Consider the following 21795-nt stretch of genomic DNA (forward strand, 5'->3'; position numbering starts at 1 on the left):
GTTATTTTTAGGAGTGGAGCAGGTTGTATTTGTATCTTACATCACAGGCTCTGGTTAGATTTCAATTAATGTCACAGATAGGATTTAAACATTTCTTTTATCATTTTTAAGATTTTAGGCTAGGTGCAGTGGCTCCCAGCACTTTGGGAGGCCAAGTGGGATGGATCACCAGAGGTCAGGGGTTGGAAACCAGCCTGGCCAACACAATGAAACCCCTTTTTTACTAAAAATACAAAAAGAATTAGCTGGGCTTTGTGGTGCATGCCTGTAACCCCAGCTATTCGGGAGGCTGAGGCCAGGAGTTTGAGACTAGCCTTGGCAAATAGTGAGACCTTGTCTCTATCAAAACAAAACAAAACAACCAATAACATTAGGCCAGGAGTGGTGGCTCACACCTGTAATCCCAGTACTTTGGGGGGCCGAGGTGGGCGGTGGATTGTCTGAGGTCAGGAGTTTGAGACTAGCCTGGGCAACATAGTGAAACCCTGTCTCTACTAAAAATACAAAAATTAGCTGGGCATGGTGGTGGGGCACCAGTAATCTCAGCTACTTGGGAGGCTGAAGCAGAAGAATCACTTGAACCCGGGAGGCAGAGGTTGCAGTGAGCTGTGATCTGGCCATTGCACTCAAGTCTGGGTGACAAAAGTGAAATTCCATCTCAAAAAAAAAAAAAGTTAGCTGGATGCTGGATGTGGTGGCATGTGCCTATAGTCAGCCACTCAGAAGGCTGAGGTGGGAGGATCACTTGAGCCTAGGAGTTCAAGGCTGCAGGGAGCCGTGATCATACCACTGCACTCCAGCCTGGGTGACACAGCAGACTCTGTCTCAATTAAAAAAAAAAAAAGGCGCAGAAGAATATTGGTTTATGGAGAGTATTATTTCCAGTTTTAGAAATTTTCTATGCAAAACAAACAATTGAAAATAAGAAATGCATTACTCTATAAAAAAATATATCCTTTTCTCTCCCATATATATATATGAGTGGATAAAAACAGTCATAACTTCCTACACATTTAATCCTCTATACTAGCTCTCATACCCACTTACCACTCCCTCAATGACAAACATACCAAAAAGATGCTAAATAAATGAAAACAATACTTTGTATTCTTAACTATGTAAAGTATTGTACTTAACAGGTATTTTCTTGGCTGACTGGTTCTCCATACCCAACACAGTGATATCAGCTCTCACCACTCATATTAAACAATATAGCAATTGCTGTAAAGTACAAAAGAGAAATGCAGTACAAATTGAAAAGGAGGAAATAAAACTTTTATTCATCACTGATATTATCAGATACATAAAATCCCAAGGAGACAAAAGCTACTACTAATGAGATTAGAAGGATCCCAGAAACAGACACAGACATGCACACACAGATACACACTCACAACACACTCAGAAGTACACTTTATTTTATTTTGAGACAGTCTTGCTGTGTCACCCAGGCTGGAGGGCAGTGGCTCCATCTCAGCTCACTGCAACCCCTGCCTCCTGGGTTCAAGCGATTCTCCTGCCTCAGCCTCCCAAGTAACTGGGATTACAGATGTACACCACCATGCCTGGCTAATTTTTTGTGTTTTTAGTAAAGATGGAGTTTCACTATGTTGGCCAGGCTGGTTTTGAACTCCTGACCTCAAGTGATCCACTCACTTCAGCCTCCAAAAATGCTAGGATTACAGGCGTGAGCCACCGCGCCCAGCCAGAAGTATCTGTTAAACAGGATTTTTAGAAGTGGGAGTTGCCCCTTTCCAAAATTTGGAGTTGGGTTGGGCATTAGTGGTTTGGAGAGGAAAGAGCAGGTGTGTTGTGGTTGGGAGGCGATTCCTTTCAGCACCTTGGGTGATGTCTGAGGCCATACCCAATTTCTGTGCTAGTTTTGGGATTATGATGATTAACCCACACTCCCTTTGTTCCTCCCATGTAAGCTGAATTCTTGGGCATTCAACCAATATTAAACCCTTCCTCTGAAAAATTCCTGGATTGACAAGACCACACTGGACCCATTTGCATTTCCCGTCATGATCAATAGGTATCAAAAGAAATGATAGCTTCTTAGAATAGAAATTTGCAGCCACTGGGGAATGTAGTTCTTAAATGTGAATACAGAAGAATCTCTTATTACAAAATTCTGTATGGCTCTGGATTTAAGATTTTGTTATTTTTTATTTTTTTTTGAGACATGGTCTCTCTCTGTCACTCAGGCTGGAGTGTGGTGGCATGATCTCAGCTCACTGCAGCCTCTGCCTCCCAGCCTCAAGCAATCCTCCAACCTCATCCTCCCACCTCATCCTCCTGAGTAGCTGGGACCATAGGTGCGCACTACCACGCCTGGCTATCTTTTTGTACTTTTATATTTTGCCAAGTTGCCCAGGCTAGTCTCAAACTTCTGAGCTCAAACAATCTACCCACATTGGCCTCTCAAAGTGTTGGGATTACAGGTGCGAGCCACTGCGGACGGCCAGGATTTAAGATTTTAAGAGATATTGAAAGCCTTTTATTATAATATCATTGAAAACATAAAATACTTAAAGATAAAATTAACAAAAGTTATGCAATAGTGTAACTACAAATCATTGATGAGAGAGATTAAATATCTAAATAAAGAGATTTATCATGGCCATGAATTAGAAGACTTAATATTGTTAAGATGTCAGTTCTTCTGAAATTCATCAATAGATTACTTGTATTCCCAATAAAAATTTTAGCAGGCTGTTTTTGTTTTGGTATAAGTTAATAACATGATTTTAAAATTCTAAGCTGTGGCTGGGCAAGGTGTCTCAGGCCTGTAATCTGAGCACTTTGGGAGGCTGAGGCGGGCGGTTCACCTGAGGTCAGGAGCTTGAGACCAACCTGGCCAACATGGCAAAACCCTGTTTCTACTAAAAATACAAAAATTAGCTGGGCATGGTGGTGGGCACCTGTAATCCCAGCTACTCAGAGGCTGAGGCAGGAGGATCATTTGAACCCGGGAGGCAGAGGTTACAGTGAGCCAAGTTCATGCCACCGCACTCCAGCCTGGGTGACAGAGCGAGACTCTGTCTCAAAAAAAAAAAAAAAAAAAAAAAAAAAATTCTAGGATGTATATCTTTTACAACTACTAGTCAAAGTAATTATAAAAGAGTAACAGGCCAGGTGTGGTGGCTCATGCCTGTAATCCCAGCACTTTGGGAGGCCGAGGCCAGCGGATCATGAGGTCAAGAGATTGAGACATCCTGGCTAACATGGTGAAACCCCGTCTCTACTAAAAATACAAAAAATTAGCTGGGTGTGGTGGTGGGCACCTGTAGTCCCAGCTACTCAGGAGGCTGAGGCAGGAGAATGGCATGAACCCAGGAGACGGAGCTTGCAGTGAGCAGAGATCGTGCCACTGCACTCCAGCCTGGGTGACAGAGCAAGACTCCATCTCAAAAAAAAAAAAAAAAAAAAAAAGAGCAACAAATTCAGAGGGCTCACCTTATTTTACAATAAAGTAGTGTAGGCATATACTGATCAATGAAATAGAAAAGAAGGTCTAGAAACAGACACTTACAAATCAACTGATTTTTTATTAAGGTGCCAAAGCTATTCAATGGGAGAAAGGAAATTCTTTTAACGAAAGTGTTGGAATAAATGAATTTCCTTAAGGAAAAAATATGCTTTTGCTCTTATTTCACACTATATTTAAAAATTAACTCATAATGACTCAGACTTAAAAGTAAAAGCTATAACTATGAATTCTGCAAAAGAAAGCATAGGAGAAAATCTTTGTGAACTTGGGGTAGACTAAGATTTTTAAAATGAAAAAATCGATCATACTTCTTCATTTGGAAATTAAAATAAAAATGCCATAAGCAATAATACAAAAAATGGCATACCTAGCATTACATTTGGCTTACATTTAGTGTAAGACCTACACAGTAAAACCCACTAAACATTGCTGTATCATGTCGAGGAATTTTTTCCTTCCTTCCCTTCCTTCCCTTCCTTCCTTCCTCCCTCCCTCCCTCCCTCCCTCTTTCTTTTCTTTTTAAATTTTCTTTTCTTTCTTTCTTTCTTTCTTTCTTTCTTTCTTTTTCTTTCTTTCCTTCCTTTCTCCCTCCCTTCCTCTTTTCCTCCCTCCCTCCCTTTTATTTTCCTTCCTTCCTTCCTTCTTTCACTCTCTTTCTCTCTTTTTTTTTTTTTTTAAAACAGAGTCTCCCTCTGTCATTTAGGCTGGAGTGCAGTGGCACGATCACAGCTCACTGCAGCCTTGTCCTCCCAGGCTCAAGCCATCCTCCCACCTCAGCCTCCCAAGTAGCTGGGACTACAGGTGCACATCACCATGCCCAGCCAACTTTTGTATTTTTTGTAAAGACAGGGTTTCACCATTTTGCCAAGGCTGGTCTTGAACTCTTGAGCTCAAGCGGTCCTGCCTGCCTTGGCCTCCCAAAGTGCTGGGATTACAGGTGTGAGCCACTGCACCTGGCCAATCTTTTCTTTTTCTTTCATAAAAGTTGTACTATTTATGGAGTACATGTGATATTTTGACACATAGACGCAATGTGTAACAATCGAATCAAAGAAATTGGGATATCCATAACTTCAGGCATTTATCATTTCTTTGTATGAGGCACATTCCAATTCCACTCTCAGTTATTTTGAAATATACTATAAATCATTGTTAACTGCATTGACCCTATTGTGCTACCAACACTAGATCTTATTCTTTCTATATAACTGTATTTTTGTACCCATTAACCATCTCCTTTTTATCCTCCCTTCTCCACTACCCTTTTTAGCTTCTGCTAACCATCATTATACTCTCTACCTCCATGAGTTCAATTTTTTTTTAGCTCCCCCGTAGGAGTGAGAACATGTGACATTTGTCTTCCTGTGTCTGGCTGGTTTCACTTAACATAATGTCCTCCAGTTGCATCTGTGTTGTAAATGCAGGATCTCATTCATTTTTATGACTGAATAGTACTCCTTTGTGTGAATGTACCACATTTTCTTTATCCATTCATCTGTTGATGGACAGTCAGGTTATTTCCAAATCTTGGCTACTGTGAATAGTGCTGCTGTAAACATGGGAGTGTGGATATACCTTGGGTATACTGATTTCTTTTCTTTGGATATATACAGTGGGATTGCTGGATCATATGGCAATTTTATTTTTAGTTTTTTGGGGAACCTCCAAACTGTAGTGGTTGCACTGATTTAGATTTCCACCAAGAGATATGTATGAGAGTTCCCTTTTCTCCACATTCTTGCCAGCATTTGTTATTGCCTGTCTTTTGGATACAAGCAATTTTAACTAGGGTGAGATGACATCTCATTGTAGTTTTGATTTGCATTTCTCTGATGATAATTATGTTGAGCACTGATATGGTTTGGATCTGTGTCCCCACCAAATCTCATGTTGAATTGTAGCTCCCAATGTTGGAGGTGGGGTCTGGTGAAGGTTGGTTGGATTCCTCATGAATTGTTTCATACTGTCCTCTTGGTGCTGTTCTTGTGATAGTGAGTGAGTTCTCATGAGAGTTGGTTGTTTAAAAGTGTACAGCACCTCCCCCCTCACTCTGTCTTTCTCCTGTTCCTGCCATCTAAGATGCCTTACTCTCTCTTTGCTTTCTGCCATGACTGGCAGTTTCTTGAGGCCTCCCCAGAAGCAGAAGCTGCTATGCTTCCTGTACAGCCTACAAAACTGTAAGCCAATTAAAACTCTTTTCTTTATAAATTACCCAGTCTCAGGCATTTCTTTGTAGCATCGTGAGAACGGATTAATACAAGTCTCAGGTATTTCTTTTCTTTTTTTTGAGATGGAGTCTCACCATGTCACCCAGGCTGGAGTGCAGTGGTGTGATCTCGGCTCACTACAACCTCCGCCTCCCAGGTTCAAGCAATTCTCATGCCTCAGCCTCCCAAGTAGCTGGGACTACAGGCACCCAACACCACGCCTGGCTAATTTTTTTGTATTTTTAGTAGAGACAGGATTTCATCATGTTGGCCAGGCTGGTTTCAAACCCCTGACCTCAGGCAATCTGCCTGCTTTGGCCTCCCACAGTGCTGGGATTATGGGTGTGAGCCACTGTGCCATCAGGTATTTCTTTATAGCAGTGTGAGAACGGATTAATACAAGCACCTTTTCATATACCTGTTTACCATTTGTATGTCTTCTTTTGAGAAATGTCTATTCAAATCTTTTACTCATTTTTAAATTGGATTATTAGATTTTTTTCCTATTGAGTTGTTTGAGCTCCTTATATATTTTTGTCAATTATTCTTTGTCTGATGGAAAACTTGCAGATATTTTCTCCCACTCTGTAGGCTGTCTCTTCACTTTGTTGATTGTTTCCTTTGCTGTGCAGAAGCTTTTTAACTTGATGTGATCCCATTTGTCCATTTTTGCTTTGGTTGCCTGTGCTTGTTGGGTATTACTCGAGAAATCTTTACCCAGTGCAATATCCTGGAGAGCTTTCTCAGTGTTTTCTTTAGTAGTTTCATGTTTGAGGTCGTAGATTTAAGTCTATGATCCATTTTGATTTGATTTTTGCAAATGTCAAAAAATAGGGGTCTAGTTTCATTCTTTTGCATATAGATGTCCAGTTTTCTTGGCATCATTTATTGAAGGGACTGTTATTTCCCCAACGTATGAATGTTCTTGGCACCTTTGTAGAAAATGTGTTCACTGTAGATGTTTGAAGTTGTTTTTGGGCTCTGTATTATGTTCCATTGGTCTATGTAACTTGTTATGCTAGTACCTTGTTGTTTTGGTTACTATAGCTCTATAATATGATTTGAAGTCAGATAATGTGATTCCTCCAATTTTGTTCTTTTTGCTTAGGATAGCTTTGGCTACTCTAGATCTTTTGTGGTTCTGTTTAAATTTTAGAATTGTTTTTTCTATTTCTGTGAAGAATGTCATTGGTATTTTGATAGGAATTGCATTGAATCTGTAGATTGCTTTGAGTAGTATGAACATTTTGATAATATTGCTTCTTCTAATCCATGAACACAGAATATCTTTTCAACTTTTGGTGTCCTCTTCAATTTCTTTTATCAGTGTTTCATAGTTTTCATTATAGAAATCCTTTACTTCTTTGGTTAATTCCTAGGTATTTCATTGTATTGCAGCTACTGTAAATGGGATCACTTTTGTTTTGAGATAAGGTCTTGCTCTGTCATGCAGAGCTGGAGTGCAGTGATGTGATCTTGGCTCACTGCAGCCTAGACCTCCTGGGCTCAAGAGATTCTCCTACTTCGGCCTCCAGGTAGCTGGGATTACAGGTGCACACCACCAGGCCCAGCTAATTTTTAAAATATTTGCAGTAGAGATGGGGTCCGACATGTTGCCCAGGTTGGATTTTTTAAAATTTCTTTTTCAAATTGTTTGCTGTTGGCAGATAGAAATGCTACTGATTTTTGTATGTTGATTTTGTATCCTGCAACTTTACTGAATTTGTTTATCAGTTCTAATAGTTTTTTTGTGGAACCTTTAGGTTTTTCCAAATATAGGATCATATCATCTACAAACAAGGATAATTTGACTTCTTTCTTTCCAATTCGGATGCCCTTTATTTCCTTCTCTTGTCTAATTGCTCTAGCTAGGACTTCTGGTACTATGTCAAATAACAGTGGTGAAAGTGGACATCTTTGTCATATTCCAGATCTTAGAGGAAGACTTTCAGTTATTTCCTATTCAATATGATACTAGCTGTGGGTCTGTCATTCGTGGCTTTTATTATGTTGAGATATGTTCCTGCTATACCTAGTTTTTTTGAGGGCTTTTATTATGAAGGGATGTTGAATTCCATCAAACGCTTTTTCAGCATAAGTTGAGATGATCATATGGTTTTTCTTCTTCATTCTGTTGATATGATGTATCACACTGATTGATTTGAGGTGCCAGCTCAGTTGCAATAGACTAGAGCACCAGGTAGATTGCTAAGGCCCTGGCTCCTGGACAGCATCTCTGTTCCTGCCTGGGGCCTGGAAGAACTCACCACCACAAAGGGAAGAACAAAAACCTCTCTCCTCCCTAAACTCCTGGCAACTAGTATCTTTGTACTGTCTTCACAGCTTCATTTCTTCAGAATGTCATATAGTTGGAATCATATATTATATGGCCTTTTCAGACTGGCTGCTTTCACTTAGCTACATACATTTCAGGTTCTTCCATGTCCTTCTGTGGCCTGACTTCTTTTTATTGCCAAATCATATTTCTTTTCTTTTTTCTTTCTTTTTTTTTTTTTTTTTTTGCTTTTTTTTGAGACAAAATCTCACTGTGTCACCCAGGCTGGAGTGCAGTGGCTCCATCTCAGCTCACTGCAACCTCAGCCTCATGGGTTCAGGCAATTCTCCCACCTCAGCCTCCCATGTAGCTGCAACTGCAGGTGCATGCCACCCTGCCCCACTAATTTTTGTATTTTTAGTAGAGATAGGGTTTCGCCATGTTGGCCAGGCTGGTCTCGAATTCCTGACCTCAAGTGATCCACCCACCTCGGCCTCCCATAGTGCTATAATTACAGGTGTGAGCCATCATGCCTTGCCATATTTCATTTTATGAACATATCACAGTTCATTTATCCATTCACTCGTTGAAGAACATCTTGGTTGCTTACAAGATTTGGCAATTATGAATAAAGCTGCTATAAATGTGTGCAGAAGTTTTTATGTGGCTACATGTTTGCAACTCATTTGGGTTAACAGTGAAGAGCATGATTGCTGTAGCACATGGTAAGAATATGTTTAGCTTTGCAAGAAACTGCCAATTTGTCTTTCAAAGTAGTTGTGCCATTTTGCTTTCCCACCATCAATGAATGACAGTTCCTGTTGAGCCACCTTCTTGTCAGCATTTGATGTTGTCAGCTTTGGATTTTAGGCATTCTAATAGGTGAGTAGTGGTACATCATTATTGTTTCAATTTGAAATGGCTACTGACATATGATATGGAGCATCTTTCCTTATGCTTATTTGCTATGTGTATATTTTCTTTGGTGAGATGTCTGCTCAGATCATTTGCCCATTCTTTAATTGGGTTGTTTTCTATTGTTGAGTTTTAACAGTTCTTTGTGTATTTTAAATGTAAGTCCCTTATCAGGTATGTCCCCTGCAAATATGTTCTCCTAGTCTGTAGCTTGTATTGTCATTCTCTTGACAATTCTTTTGCAGAGCAGAAGCTTTTAATTTTAATGACACAGAACTTATCAATTGCTTCTTTCAAGGATTGTGCTTTTGGTGTTGTATCTAATAAGCCATCACCAAACTTAAGGTCATCTAGATTTTCTCCTACGTTATCTTCTAGAAGTTTTGTACTCACTATTCACTTAGGTCTACAATAAACTTGGGAGTTAATTTTTGTGAAAGCTGTAAGGAAGCTTCTAAGGGGGACACACACTAACTTCTTTGAGAGTGGGCAGTGACTGTGAAACTCTTAGCTGGGTCTTACAGCAGACCTCAGATCCATCAGGAGAGCCCACCCTTCAGAAACCCATAGTGGAATGTGTTTCATGCGTACACAGAGGAGAATATGGAGTCATATGCTCACATGCACGCCTGCACATGATCACACATATGCATATGGCTATGTCCTGATACAGAGTTCTCTCGTCATTCTCTGTAAGTGATTCTCTCCTTCGATTTCTTTATTAAGGGATATATTGACAGAATGTCATTAAAATTAAAAACTTCTGCTCTGCAAAAGAATTGTTAATGGACTGACTCTGTATGTCCATTCATGTCTCGTTGTGTCCCTGGACTGACTCTGAATGGGCCACAGCGGCCTTACCTGGTTAGCGAGCACAGATTACACTCTGGTGTTCAAAGCATGTTGAGTAGGTGAGAGTGTGGGCAAGTGTGCAGTGAAGGCAGGACAGCCACCCACCAGGTCTCTGGAAACCCCCCCAGGACTGGGATGTTCAGGCCATGTGATGCTATACTAAGCTGTTTTACGTGAGGAATGGGTGCTTTTTAAGAATCTGTCTAGAGAGCTATGGGCACAGATCTGTGTTCAAATATTTTCTGGGCACTTATGTTTTGTGAGACATCAGATAGAGACAACTTTCTAAGCCTCAGCTTTGTCACGTGTAGAATGGGCATGAACGCCCTTCACAGAGGTTTGTGGCAATTAAGTGAGGTGAGTGTGCAATGGTTTTTGAACAAAGGTGGCACGGGAGTACTTGCTCAGGAAATAAGAGCTGCTATTATTTCTACTCTTCATAGCATAGTGTAAGGTTTTCCTTCCTCTCATCGCAGCTCGCAAGCACCTTATCAAGGTGAACTGAGCCCCTTCTGTCTCTTCTCTTCCCTCTAGTCACCCCGCCTCTTCCTTTCCGCCATCCTGCCCCCAGTCTTAGCCCCGCCCCTCTCGCCAGACCTGCCCTGGCCCCGCCCTTTCCCTGGTCCCGCCCACCAGACCTGCACCAGCACAGCCCTCGCTCAGCGGGGCAGGAAGCTCATGGTGTAGTTTCGTGGGATGGTGGCAAAGCCCACGTGTTTGGGGGACACGTCAATGTCCTTAGGTGACTGGGAGGACTTGAAGCGGAAGTTCTGCATGACAGTGGTGAAGAAGAGAAAGAGCTCCATTCTGGCCAGGCCTTCTCCGAAACAGTTCCGCTTTCCTGAGGAGGAGAGGCAGGAGGGGTGGAGGTGAAGCCCACTTTCAGCGCAGCCTCGCCCCACTACAGACCTCCAGCTGCAGCTCTCCCAGGGAGGAGGCGTGGAATATTATGGCCTGAGAGAGTTTCAGAAGAGGCTCTGAACCTCCCTGAGCCTGTTTCTTTCTATAAGAGATGTAACGATGGTGAACTAATATTGATATATTATTACTAACAAAGTCCATAGTTTACATTAGGGATTACTCTGTGTTATACAGTTCTATGGGTTTTGAAAAAGGCATAATGTCACACATCCATCATAGATGGGGTGATCCATGCCAGGTGTAGCAATGGGAGGTTTAGATGTCCTTTCCTGCCAGATACACTTGCAAATATGACTGCTGTGCCTTTATCTCCTTTTTAGGGATCTGAGGAATCTGCTGTGTGACCCTAGAGAAAGAAATCTATGGGGAAAGATGTTTCCTTCCCTTTTACCTGGGCGCAGGTATTGGGTGCTTGGTAGTTAAGGAAGTATCAGCTGGTGGCTCAAGGGTAGATTCTAACAGGGACTTCCAAGCTGGAGAAATACCAGGCTACACTGCAGAGAGAGGACGTGGGTGAGGGAGGCCCCTGCTGGTGTGAGCAGTGGCCTGGCAGCAAACAGTGGTCTCTTACCGATGGAAAAGGGCACAAAAGCATCACTCTTCTTAAACTGCCCCTTCTCATCCAGGAAGTGCTGGGGATTGAAGTCCTGGGGGTTGGAGAAGAAACTGGGGTCTCTCAGCACGGAGCCCAGCATAGGGAACACTTCGGTGCCCTGGTAGGGAGGAGGAAGGTGTGTGTGATGAGATGGGTTGGGGGATTGGTAAAAGTACACAGGGGCTGGAGGGGGAACTAGGGTGCTCCAGGTAAGGGGAAGTGGCAGGCATGGAGGAGTTGGGGTCCTCTGATGGAGGAGCTTTAGGGGATAGAAGATTCATGTCTCTGAAACAGGAAGTTTGGGAAACATGGGATCCATGTCCTTCCAGGCAGGGTGTTTGGGGGACCTGATATTTGTGTCTCTAAGACAAAAGGTCTAATGGAAAGGGGGCTCCTGTTTCTTAAGATAGGAAGTTTGGGAACATGGGTCTGATTCTCCTGACACAAAGAGTCTGGGGAGATGCAGGACTCAGGAGTGTCTAAATGGAAAGGTGGAACAGATGTGGTGGTTGGGGAAGTCTTTTTTGACTGATTGAGGGAGTGGGACAGTGTCTAGAAAGCTTCTGATGGGGGCAGGATTCTGGGGACATAGAGAGGGGCTGGAAGTCCCCGTAGTCTGGTGGGTGGGGAGGATAGCACCTTAGGGAGGAAGAAATCCCGAAACTTGGTGTCCTTTTTGACCCTGCGGGCCAAACTCATGGGGATCACGTCTCCAAATCTTTGGATCTCATGGACCACTGCCTCCATGTAGGGCATCTTGGCCCGGTCCTCAAACTTGGGCTGCCGGTTCTTGCCGATCACTCTGTCAATCTCCTCATGGACCTTGGCTGGGGGAGGAGGGGGAATGTGTTTAGGTGTCTAGGGGTCTCAGAGCAGGGATGATAGTCCAAATAGGCAAAATGGGGTGGATGATATGGCTCCACCTATGACACGGAGGTAGATCATTTGTAACAGAACAGACATCAGCCATTTGCATTGTTGGAGTAGGATCCTGTTAACCAGGTTGTGCCAGAATCACAGGGGAGGCACAGGGAGGAACTTAGGGGATGACCCAGAGGAACAGGCAGTGGGCACTCAGTGGGTTTGGGACAGGAGTGACTGACCAATCAGTGCAGACATTTTCAATATTTTAATAGCTAATGAGACTCAGCTGATGCCTATCAGCTGAATATTGCCCTGGACAGCAATATTCAGAAAGGACAGCAAGTAACATCTCAGGGTCCTGGGATCTGGGACAGGTGGGGACATTGCACCAGGCTAAGGGGAATTTTGAGGGTCTGGGGCCCTCCACTTCCGTCCCCCTCCAGCCTTACCCTCCACCTCTGGGTGCTTCATGAGCAGCAAGAAGCCATAGCGTAGGGTGGTGCTGACAGTCTCGGTGCCCCCAATGAAGAGGTTCAACGTGGTCATCATCAGGTTCTTCAAGTAGAATTCCGTGTTGGGGTTCTTCTCCTCCTGCAGGGAGAGGGGGCTTTAGGCCAACCTCACTCCTCTTACCCTCAGGGCCCTTCTAGGGCTTTTCCTTTGGATCTACCTCTCTTTGGTCCAGACCAAAGGTGTAAAGAGGGACCCTAGATCTACCAGACTTGCTCTAGGTTCCAGCCCTTGCCCTGGCTGCTGGCTTTGCCCAAAATGCTCTTCCTTCTCACCTTCTTTACCTTGCTGACCATCTGTCCTTTAATTATCAACTTAGCTGTCAGGTTTTTTTTTTGTTTTTTTTTTTCTTATACTGACTTGGTCTTGCTAAGTTGCACAGGCTGGACTCGATCTCCTGGGCTCAAGCAATCCTCCAGCCTCAGCCTCCTGAGTAGCTGGAACTGCACATGTGCATGACCATGCAGGCTCACTTACTTTTTAAACAATTAATTAATTTTTTTTGAGACAGGGTCTCATTCTGTCACCCAGGCTGGAGTGCAGTGCCGTGATTTGGCTCATTGCAACCTCTGACCCCCTGGGCACCACCACGCCCAACTAATTTTTGGATTTTTAGTAGAGATGGGGTTTGACCATGTTGGCCAGGCTGGTCTCGAACTCCTGACCTCTGGTGATCCACCTGTGTCGGCCTCCCAAAGTGCTGGGATTACAGGCTCTTAGCCACCACGCCCAGCCAATTGTGAGGATTATTATGACAAGTGTTAATTTGAATGGGCCTGTGTCGTCTGCCCGCCCCACTCCCAGACTGATTTCCCTCTGCCTGGCTTTGCATCTCCCTGCACTGGCTGCTGGGGTGTACCTCCTGCATGCGGATGAGAAAGGAGTCGATGAAGTCCCGTGGGGAATTGGGATCCAGCGTGTGCTGGTTGTGCTCCACCTTCTTGGCTATGAAGTCCTCCAGCCCTTGCAGCAACTTAAAGACCTCTTGCTGTGGTCCTGGCAGGTGTTTCATCACCGAAGAGAACATCTCATAGAGCTGGGGTTGCAGAGAGAGGATGGGAAGGGAAAGACAGCTGTCATGGGGCAGGAGCTGATGGGAATGGGATTTGTTTCATAGCAAGGAAGGAACTGAGTTAAAGGCATCTGTCCAGGTGTTTAGGTATTTCAGTGGGGTTGGTTGGGAACTTGTAGCTAAGTTTTCATGTGGGTTAGGTACCAGGGCCATGGTCTAGTAATTTAGGTGAGAAGAACTGAGACATATATCCAGGTTTCAGGTATTGAAATGAGGCTGGATTGGAGCACATATCTAGGTGTTCAGATATTCAAGTGAAGTTGAGTTGGAAGACACCTGTCCAGGTGTTTAGCTCTTCAGGTGGGGCTGGTATGAGGTGAGTGGCACCTGTCTAGGTATTTAGACATTCAAGTGGGCTTGGTTGGAGACAGCTGTCCAGATACTTACTGGGTCTGGATTGGGGGCTTTTGTTCAGGTGTTCAGGTATTAAAGTGGGGCTGGTGAAGATGTTGAAGTGGAGGGGATACTTGTTCAGGTGTTTACCTATCCAGGTGGGATGCACTGCGGGCACCTCTGTAAGGTGTGTGATTGGAAAGGGGTGGGGAACACTTATTTGGATGTCTGGGGAATAATCTGTCTAGATATTTATGTGTTTAGGGTGTTGGTTAGGGCAGCTGTCCATGTTTTCAGGTATTTAAGTGGGTGAAGTAGAGGGTGCTTGGCTAGATATTCCAGTGGGCTAATCTGAGACATTTGTGTAGATGTGAAATGATTATGATGGGCTGGATTTTGCAGCACCAGGTGTTCAGGTATGCAGGAGGCGGGTTGACCCAGTCATTTGTCCAGGTGTTAAAATATTCCGAAGAACTGGGTAGGGAGCATCTGTTAGAAATTCCGGTAAGTTGGGGATGTGAACACGTGCCCAGGTGAGAGAGCTGAGCTGAGGGTATGCATCCTGCCCTCAGGCTCTGTTTTGGGGAGCATCTGTTGAGCTATCCAGGTGTCCTTGGAGAGAGGATATTGGGCATCCATCCTGGGTTCTGGTGCAATTCTCCAGTTGTCCAATATTGGGGGCTGATTTTGAGGGGTCACTGTCTGGAGGGGGGTGGGAGTTTGGGGCACCTGTCTCTAGGTAGGGGAGCAGTTGGCAGGTTGTGGTAGTGGCGTCACGGGCCGGGCTGCAGCCAGTTACCTGCCCCGTGGAGGCTGACGTGAACTGGAAGATTCCCAGCATCATGCGCAACAGTGACAGGAACTCTTTGTCCTCATAGTCAAAGCGGTCCCCAAAGACAATGGAACTGATGACATTGGAGACGGTGCGGCTCAGGAAGAAGGTGGGATCGATATTGGCGCCTGCGGGTGTGGAGGGAGAAGGGGGTTGGGGAGAGAGTCAACTCAGAGGTCTGAGGAGAGTCAGAATTCCAGGAGGCAGGGCCCTGTTGAGCCAAATTCCCAGCGCCAGACTGCAGGGCTAGAAGTGCGGGCGCCTTTCCCCACCTAGTCCCCATCCCCAGGCAGAACGCGCGCGGGTTCCTCGCCCTGGGCGTTTTCCTTCTCCCGCCCCCGCACTCGGGGTCCCCTACTCACCGCGAGTGCCCCGGAGGGCCTCGATGAGGAAGCCCGCCTCCTCCTGGATGCGCTCCTCGATGCCTCGCTTGCCCACCCCGAAGTCCCGCAGGGTGGCGATGGAGAAGCGCCGGAGCTGCTTGGCGCGCTCCCCATTGCTGAACACCACGCCTGGGGAGGTGAACGCGGGGGTGGAGAGAGGCCAGGAGGCGGCGGGGGCAGGAGCAGACTAGCTCCAATGGGCTCCCCAAGGGTGGAGCAGAGAGGGAGTGGGGTGGGAGAGAGATGGATTCAGCGCCAGTGCCCAGCAGAGCTGCAAACTCAGTCAGAGTAACACGATCACGAGGTCGAGGTCGAGGTCGAGGTCGAGAGAGACCAGGTAGAAAGAATAAGACAATCAGAAGAGAAACAGAAAGGCCAGACAGAGAGATGCACAGAGAAACAAAGGGATAAGGGGACACTCCTTGGAGGAAGGGAAGGTAGTGGGGGGAGGAAGGGAAGATAGTGGGGAGAGAAAGAGAAAGAGTGATGGAGGAAGAAGATGGAGGGAGGGGAAGTGAGATATGGGGAGATCTGGGAGGAGGAAATAAAAATGGTGAAAGATCCTTAAGCTGAGCTGGAGAAGAGAGAAAAATATTGAGATAGAAACAGAGAGGGTCTGGAAGGAAGAGAGACTGTTGCCAGGAGATGGAGGCTGAAGATGTGGAAGTAGGAATACCCTGAAATCCTAAGACAGAGGAAGAAGTGAGAAAGGGAAGTGGAGAGAGGAGAAACACGGAGAAGCACAGAAGCTGAAAGCGACAAAAAGACAAATGAAGACAGAGAACCAGGGCTGGAAAACAGAAACCCAGGATGTCCTCAGAGATGGAGAGAGAGGGGAAAGAGGAGACTCCAGTGAGAGAGAATGAGGAGACGGGGCAGAGAGAGGCAGGGAGGAATCAGGACAGGGACGCTGGAGACAGGTGAGGGATGCATATGGAGAGGCCACAATGAAGGGAGATGGGGAGATAAGACCAGACCGGGGGTTCTGCCATAGACTCCAGTGGTCAGGAGAGTCAGGGAGAAGGCTGGGAACACTGAGGCTATCGTGTCCACATGGCTACCTTCCCCCTCTTGGACGCCCCCTCACCATAGCCTTTGAAGAGCCAGTCGAAGGTGGCCTGCTCGCCTCGCCCGCTGAACTCCTCAGCCTGGTCCACCAGAGCCTCCCTGACAGCATCATGTCCACACAGCACCACGACCCGCCGGGTCCCCAAGTGAACAGTGAACACGGGGCCATAGCGCTCACTGATCTGATGGAGGCAGGTAGGAGTGGTTAGAGGGAGCAGCTCCCACTCTGAATGGGGCCCAGCACCGAGATGTCATGTACTGGGATGCTTCGCCCCCAGGTTCTCACAGTCAGGGAGCTGGACATCCCAAGATCCTGTCTTTCTGATGCTGAAACTCCAAAACTCCATTTCCTAAGACTCTGGTCCACACTGGTCAACCCCCTGCCACAAAGCCCTAGCCAACAGGGCAGCCCCCACCCCATGCCACCCATCTCCCTGCCTTGGGACACCTTCATGAGGGAGTTGTACATCTGCTCTGTGTTCAGCTGCAAGTAGTTTCCAATGAAGGGCAATGGGGTGGGTCCCGGAGGCAGCTTCCCCCTGCTCTTCCTCTGCTGCCAGACAGACATCAAGACCATCACAGTCAGGCAGGCCAGCAAGGCCACCAGGAGCAGCCCTGAGGCCAGCATGGTGGCAGTGGGATGATAGATGGTGACGGCTGGGGTGGTTTGCCTTTATACTGCCTGAAAAAGAGGGATGGACTTTGGCTGATTACGTAATCACCTCATTTCACCTCCCAACTACACCCCCCACCATGAATGCCGCCTAGCTTGGGACACAGCCAGCAAGGGAGGATAAGGGGACCCCAGGGCAGCTGAACAGAGAGGGGGCCTCCAGACTAAATCTGTGGTATTTCAGGAGGGGTGCCGCAAGGCTGTGGATTTAGGAGGGGGTAACAGATAAGCTGTAGAACTGAGGCGTTTGGAATATTTGCATAGGGGAGCACCTGGGCTTTGGATTTGGGATCTGAGAGTGAGAATGCACCCCAACATTGTGGATCTGGGGGTTCCAGGGGAGAGGAATCCAAAGGTCTGTGTTTTATTAGGGTGAGACGGAAGTGTGGCTGTGCATCTGGGGGTCTTCTGTTGTGGAGGATGCAGGGTTAAGGGTCTCAGGAGGGGGGATTCCAGGCATATGGACTTGAAAGTCTTGGGGCTAGGAAGACCCAGGGCTGTGGGTGTGGAGTTTCTGGGAGGAGGAGTGTGTAGCAAGCCCAGAAGGTCCTCCCAGAAAGCCCAGCAGCCCAGCACTGGGCCCAGGGGCTGACTTGATTTTTCTTTTGCCCAGAGCTGTCTCTTGATGCCCAGAATCCTCATTGGAACCTCAGAGTGAGGCCAGGATGGGTGCCATGGAACCTCCACTGCCCATCTCTGGTTGGGAAAGGGGTGGAAGACTAGAGCCATATTTCAGGGGAACTTTCCCCACACCTGCAAAAGAGTACCCGGAGTTATCAGTTGGCAGAGGGAGTGGCTAGGTCTGGAGAAATAGTAATAACAACCCCCAAATGGTGGAAAAATCTCAAGTGTCCCAAGGGTTGTAATTTACAAAGACCTCCACTGGTTTCCAACCCAGATCCTTAGGGAAACCCACTAGATTGATTGTATCATCCCTATTAATATTATGATTGTTATTTATGTTTCTCATTTTATATAAAGGTCTACAGAGGACGGAAAACAGACAGTGGGCAGAGGACATGCGTGAGTGGCCCTGAGCTCCCGTCTCTCCTGCTCTGTGTTCTTAGTTCCACTTTCTGGATTTGGTTTTCCTGCCAGTGGAAAGGGAGTGTTTGGGAAGACATCATATTTGAGGGTGAGTTAAGTCTCCTTTAAGGGTGATTCCTGCTTTGTCAGGGGCTACTACTATTAGCAGGCAGAGGGAACAATAGCAGAAGAGATTGGGGTAAACTCCAGTGTTAGGCACAGAGGCAGATCCTGGGGTGGGTGTGAGTGGAGAAGGGGTGAGTAGCCCTCCTGTCCTTCCCTCAGGGAAATTCTTCCTTAGTAAACAGGACAGTTACCCTTTGGTGAGCACGGTCGTATATGGGAAGATTAAGTCTAGGTGTGTATGATCTGGTGGAATCTTTGTAACAATGAGGTTGGTTCATCATGATCATCCTCATTTTGAAGATTAGCAGATCTAGACTTCATAAATCCTCTTGAGTGAGGTCATACAGGGAATAAGTGAGGGAGCTGGGATATGAACTCTTTCCCTTTCCCCTCTTCATTGACTGGCCTAGATCACCCTGGGAGTCAACTGCGGGCCAGGCTTAGCAGGAGGTGAGTGCTGAGACTGGCATCAGCAGTGGACACACTGATGACATTAGTGGGTTCTGATATCAGCATCAGGTATGGCCAGGGAGGGAAAGGCATCGTGTTGGCTTTGGGACTGCCCCCAGGTGTATGCGAGGATGGGAAACAAGTTGGCACTGAACTTGACACCAGGAGAATATTGAAGTCATGTTTGGTGCCAAGAGGGCTCTGTGTGTTGTCTCAGGTGTCATTGAGGGCATGAGAGTGTCCTGCTTCAGGAGGGCATAAGAGTGGCACCATATAGGGTCTGAGGTTGGTCCCAGTGGGCTCTGACATGAGCATGAGGCAGGTGCCGATATTGGTCCTATGTGGGTCTAAGATGAGCCTCAGCCAGACGCTGAGAGGGGCCCCAGATGGCCACAGGACAGGCTCTGGTGGTTGGACCATTTAGGGTTGCACCTGTCCTCTGGGTCACCAACTTTGGACAAGTGGAGGTCGGTGAGGTTGGCACCCCCAGGACTGACATCTTGCTCAAAGTGTTCTAGGATGCTGAGCTCTGAGACCTGTGTGGAGGGAACAAAGGTCAGAGAAGAAGGCAGAGAGAGGAAAGTTGTTTGTTGATTTTGGAGGGGAAGAGGTGGGAAGGAGGATTAGCACCAGCCTGGCAGATATCAATCGCTCTAATCCTGTTCACCAGCCTGCACCTGGGCCTGGCTCCTCCTTTTCCTTCTTGTTTCTTAAAAAGGTGGGAGACAGAAATCTGGGGAGTTTGTTTCTCAGTGGGGTTGGCACTAGGAAGTGCACTGAGTGATCAGCACGTTGCCATGACCTGGCCAGGGAGGGGGTGGGGAGAGTCAGGTTGGGAGAACCCTAGTATTTGTGGACATAGAGGTCAATGAATTTTGGACTTGTTGATTACCCTGAAGCATGGAGTGAGAGAATGGTGTCTGAAATCATGTGGGAGGGACTTGTCCCAGTGGTCAGTGTCTTGGGAACAGGCCTTCAGAGCGAGTTAATGGTGAGCCCAGGAAGATCCCTTTCCTTTGCTGGGCCTCAGTTTCCCTTTCTGAATGGATGGTACAATGATTAAGGCCTGGATTGGGATCCTAACCTTATTCTTTCTCTGTTGTGTGGCTTTGAACAGCTGACTTCATCTCTCTGAGCCTTATGGAGCCAAGAACAGCTCCTACCTCTTCGGCTATTTAGGGGAGAAGTATATGTGTTAATGCAGATGAGGTACATGGCAGTAAGTGCTCAATGAATAGCAGTTGTTCTCTTTAATCTGTAGGATGAAGCAGATGGATGAGATGTTCCCTAAGCACATTCCTTGCTTTTACATTCTCTAGTCTAAAGCTCACAAGTCTTTTCCTTTGGGAAGGAGGAAAGGGACAGAGTCTTTGGGAACCTCTTTCTCCATCCCTTCCTCAGCACAGCCAAGCTTTACCCCATGGAGCTGTGAATAGGAGATTACCCCTTCATGGCCTCCTGGAGCGTGGTGCTGAGTTAGGCAGTATCTACGGAAGGACAGGCCAGCATTAGACTCTCAGGTTATTCTGGTTGGCCCTGGAACCCTGCACAGGACTTTGCCCACCTGTCTGTCTATGCTTGTCTTGGATCCCATCTTTCTATCTTTCTCTTTCTCCTTCCCTGCAAGTCAGTGTTCCCCTCAGTCCCCCCATGTGCTCCTGCATCTTTGTATTTTGTGCCATTTTGTCCAGTGGGTTCTCCTGGATGCCTCTGCCATGTTTATCCTCATTTATACAACTGTCTGTGCATCATTCTGGGTTCATGCTTTTAGTGTCTACGTGCATGTATGTTTCAGTATGTTCATGTTGATACGTGAATTCATGTGTGCACCAGGCTTTGTGGGGTGTATGTTTGTGCTTGATAATGGGTTTCCATTCCAACTTATGTCTGCACATGCACGTGTGTGTGTGCCTGACAGGGTGTGCCCCTGTTTCTCAATGCTTGCCAATCTTTGTGTCTGTCTCTGCATACAGCATGTATGCACACATGATTTAGGGGTGTCTACGATGTGCATTTCTGTGTAAAATAAGATGTATGCTGTATATGCATATTTGTGTGTATGCATTCACAATTGGGTGACTACATATAAGTATGTGGATGTTTTTTCTTTTTTTTTTTTTTTGAGACAGGGTCTCACTGTCACCCAGACTGGAATGCAGTGGCACAATCTCGGCTTACTGCAACCTCCACCTCCCAGGCTCAAGCAATCCTCCTGCCTCAGTTTCCCAAGTAGCTGGGAATACAGTTGTGTGCCATAATGCCCAGCTAATTTTTTTTTTATGAAGTATTTATTGGTCATTCTTGGGTGTTTCTCGGAGAGGGGGATATGGCAGGGTCATAGGATAATAGTGGAGAGAAGGTCAGGAGATAAACACATGAACAAAGGTCTCTGGTTTTCCTAGGCAGAGGTCCCTGCGGCCTTCTGCAGTGTTTGTGCCCCTGGCTACTTGAGATTAGGCAGTGGTGATGACTCTTAAAGAGCATGCTGCCTTCAAGCATCTGTTTAACAAAGCACATCTTGCACCGCCCTTAATCCATTTAACCCTGAGTTGACACAGCACATGTTTCAGAGAGCACGGGGCTGGGGGAAAGGCCATAGATCAACAGCATCCCAAGGCAGAAGAATTTCTCCTAGTCAGAACAAAATGGAGTCTCCTATGCCCACCTCTTTCTACACAGACACAGCAACAATCCGATCTCTCCTTCCTTTCCCCACACTTCCCCCGCTTCTTTTCAACAAAACCGCCATCGTCCTCATGGCCCACTCCCGATGGTCACTGTCTCTTTGGAGCTGTTGGGTACACCTCCCAGACAGGGCGGCCTGGCAGAGGCGCTCCTCACCCCCCAGACAGGGCGGCCGGGCAGAGGCGCTCCTCACTTCCCAGATGGGGCGGCCGGGCAGAGACGCTCCTCACCTCCCAGATGGGGCAGCCGGGCAGAGGCACTCCTCTCTTCCTCCCAGATGGGGTGGCAGCCAGGCAGAGGCACTCCTCACCTCCCAGATGGGGCGGCCGGGCAGAGACACTCCTCACCTCCCAGACGGGGCAGCCAGGCAGAGGCGCTCCTCACTTTCTCCCAGACGGGGTGGCAGCCAGGCAGAGGCACTCCTCACCTCCCAGATGGGGTGGCTGGGCAGAGGCGCTCCTCATTTCCCAGACGGGGCGGCCGGGCAGAGGCGTTCCTCACTTACTAGATGGGGC

The 21795-nt window shown here is 46.7% G+C and overlaps 1 protein-coding gene across 2 annotated transcripts; it reads right to left on the reverse strand.

Moving 5' to 3' along the window:
* Positions 1–8505: 8505 nt before the first annotated feature.
* LOC129019418 (cytochrome P450 2A6) lies at positions 8506–16969 on the reverse strand. Of its 2 annotated transcripts, none has more exons than XM_054461905.2 (9): positions 16769–16969; positions 16340–16502; positions 15232–15381; positions 14837–14997; positions 13492–13668; positions 12572–12713; positions 11898–12085; positions 11235–11376; positions 8506–10583 (listed from the first exon to the last, which is right to left on the reverse strand). In XM_054461905.2, the coding sequence occupies exons 1-9, from the start codon at positions 16946–16948 to the stop codon at positions 10402–10404; spliced, it is 1485 nt and encodes a 494-aa protein (XP_054317880.1). In that variant the 5' UTR covers positions 16949–16969; the 3' UTR covers positions 8506–10401. The 2 variants fall into 2 exon arrangements, with proteins under 2 accessions (XP_054317880.1, XP_054317881.1); XM_054461906.2 differs by lacking the exon at positions 8506–10583 and adding an exon at positions 10605–11157 and having other exon boundaries at positions 16769–16952.
* Between the last annotated feature and the right edge of the window lie 4826 nt (positions 16970–21795).

Source organism: Pongo pygmaeus, chromosome 20 (genome assembly GCF_028885625.2).
Source record: "Pongo pygmaeus isolate AG05252 chromosome 20, NHGRI_mPonPyg2-v2.0_pri, whole genome shotgun sequence".
NCBI lineage: Eukaryota > Metazoa > Chordata > Mammalia > Primates > Hominidae > Pongo > Pongo pygmaeus.

Coding starts and splice junctions, on each gene's coding strand:
- LOC129019418 (XM_054461905.2), bottom strand. CDS start 16,948: ATGCTGGCCTCAGGGCTGCTCCTGGTGGCCTTGCTGGCCTGCCTGACT. Junction 15,382..16,339: donor CTGGCTCTTCAAAGGCTATG/GTGAGGGGGCGT, acceptor TCACCTCCCCAG/GCGTGGTGTTCAGCAATGGG. Junction 11,377..11,897: donor GGGATTTCTTCCTCCCTAAG/GTGCTATCCTCC, acceptor CCTCCCTACCAG/GGCACCGAAGTGTTCCCTAT.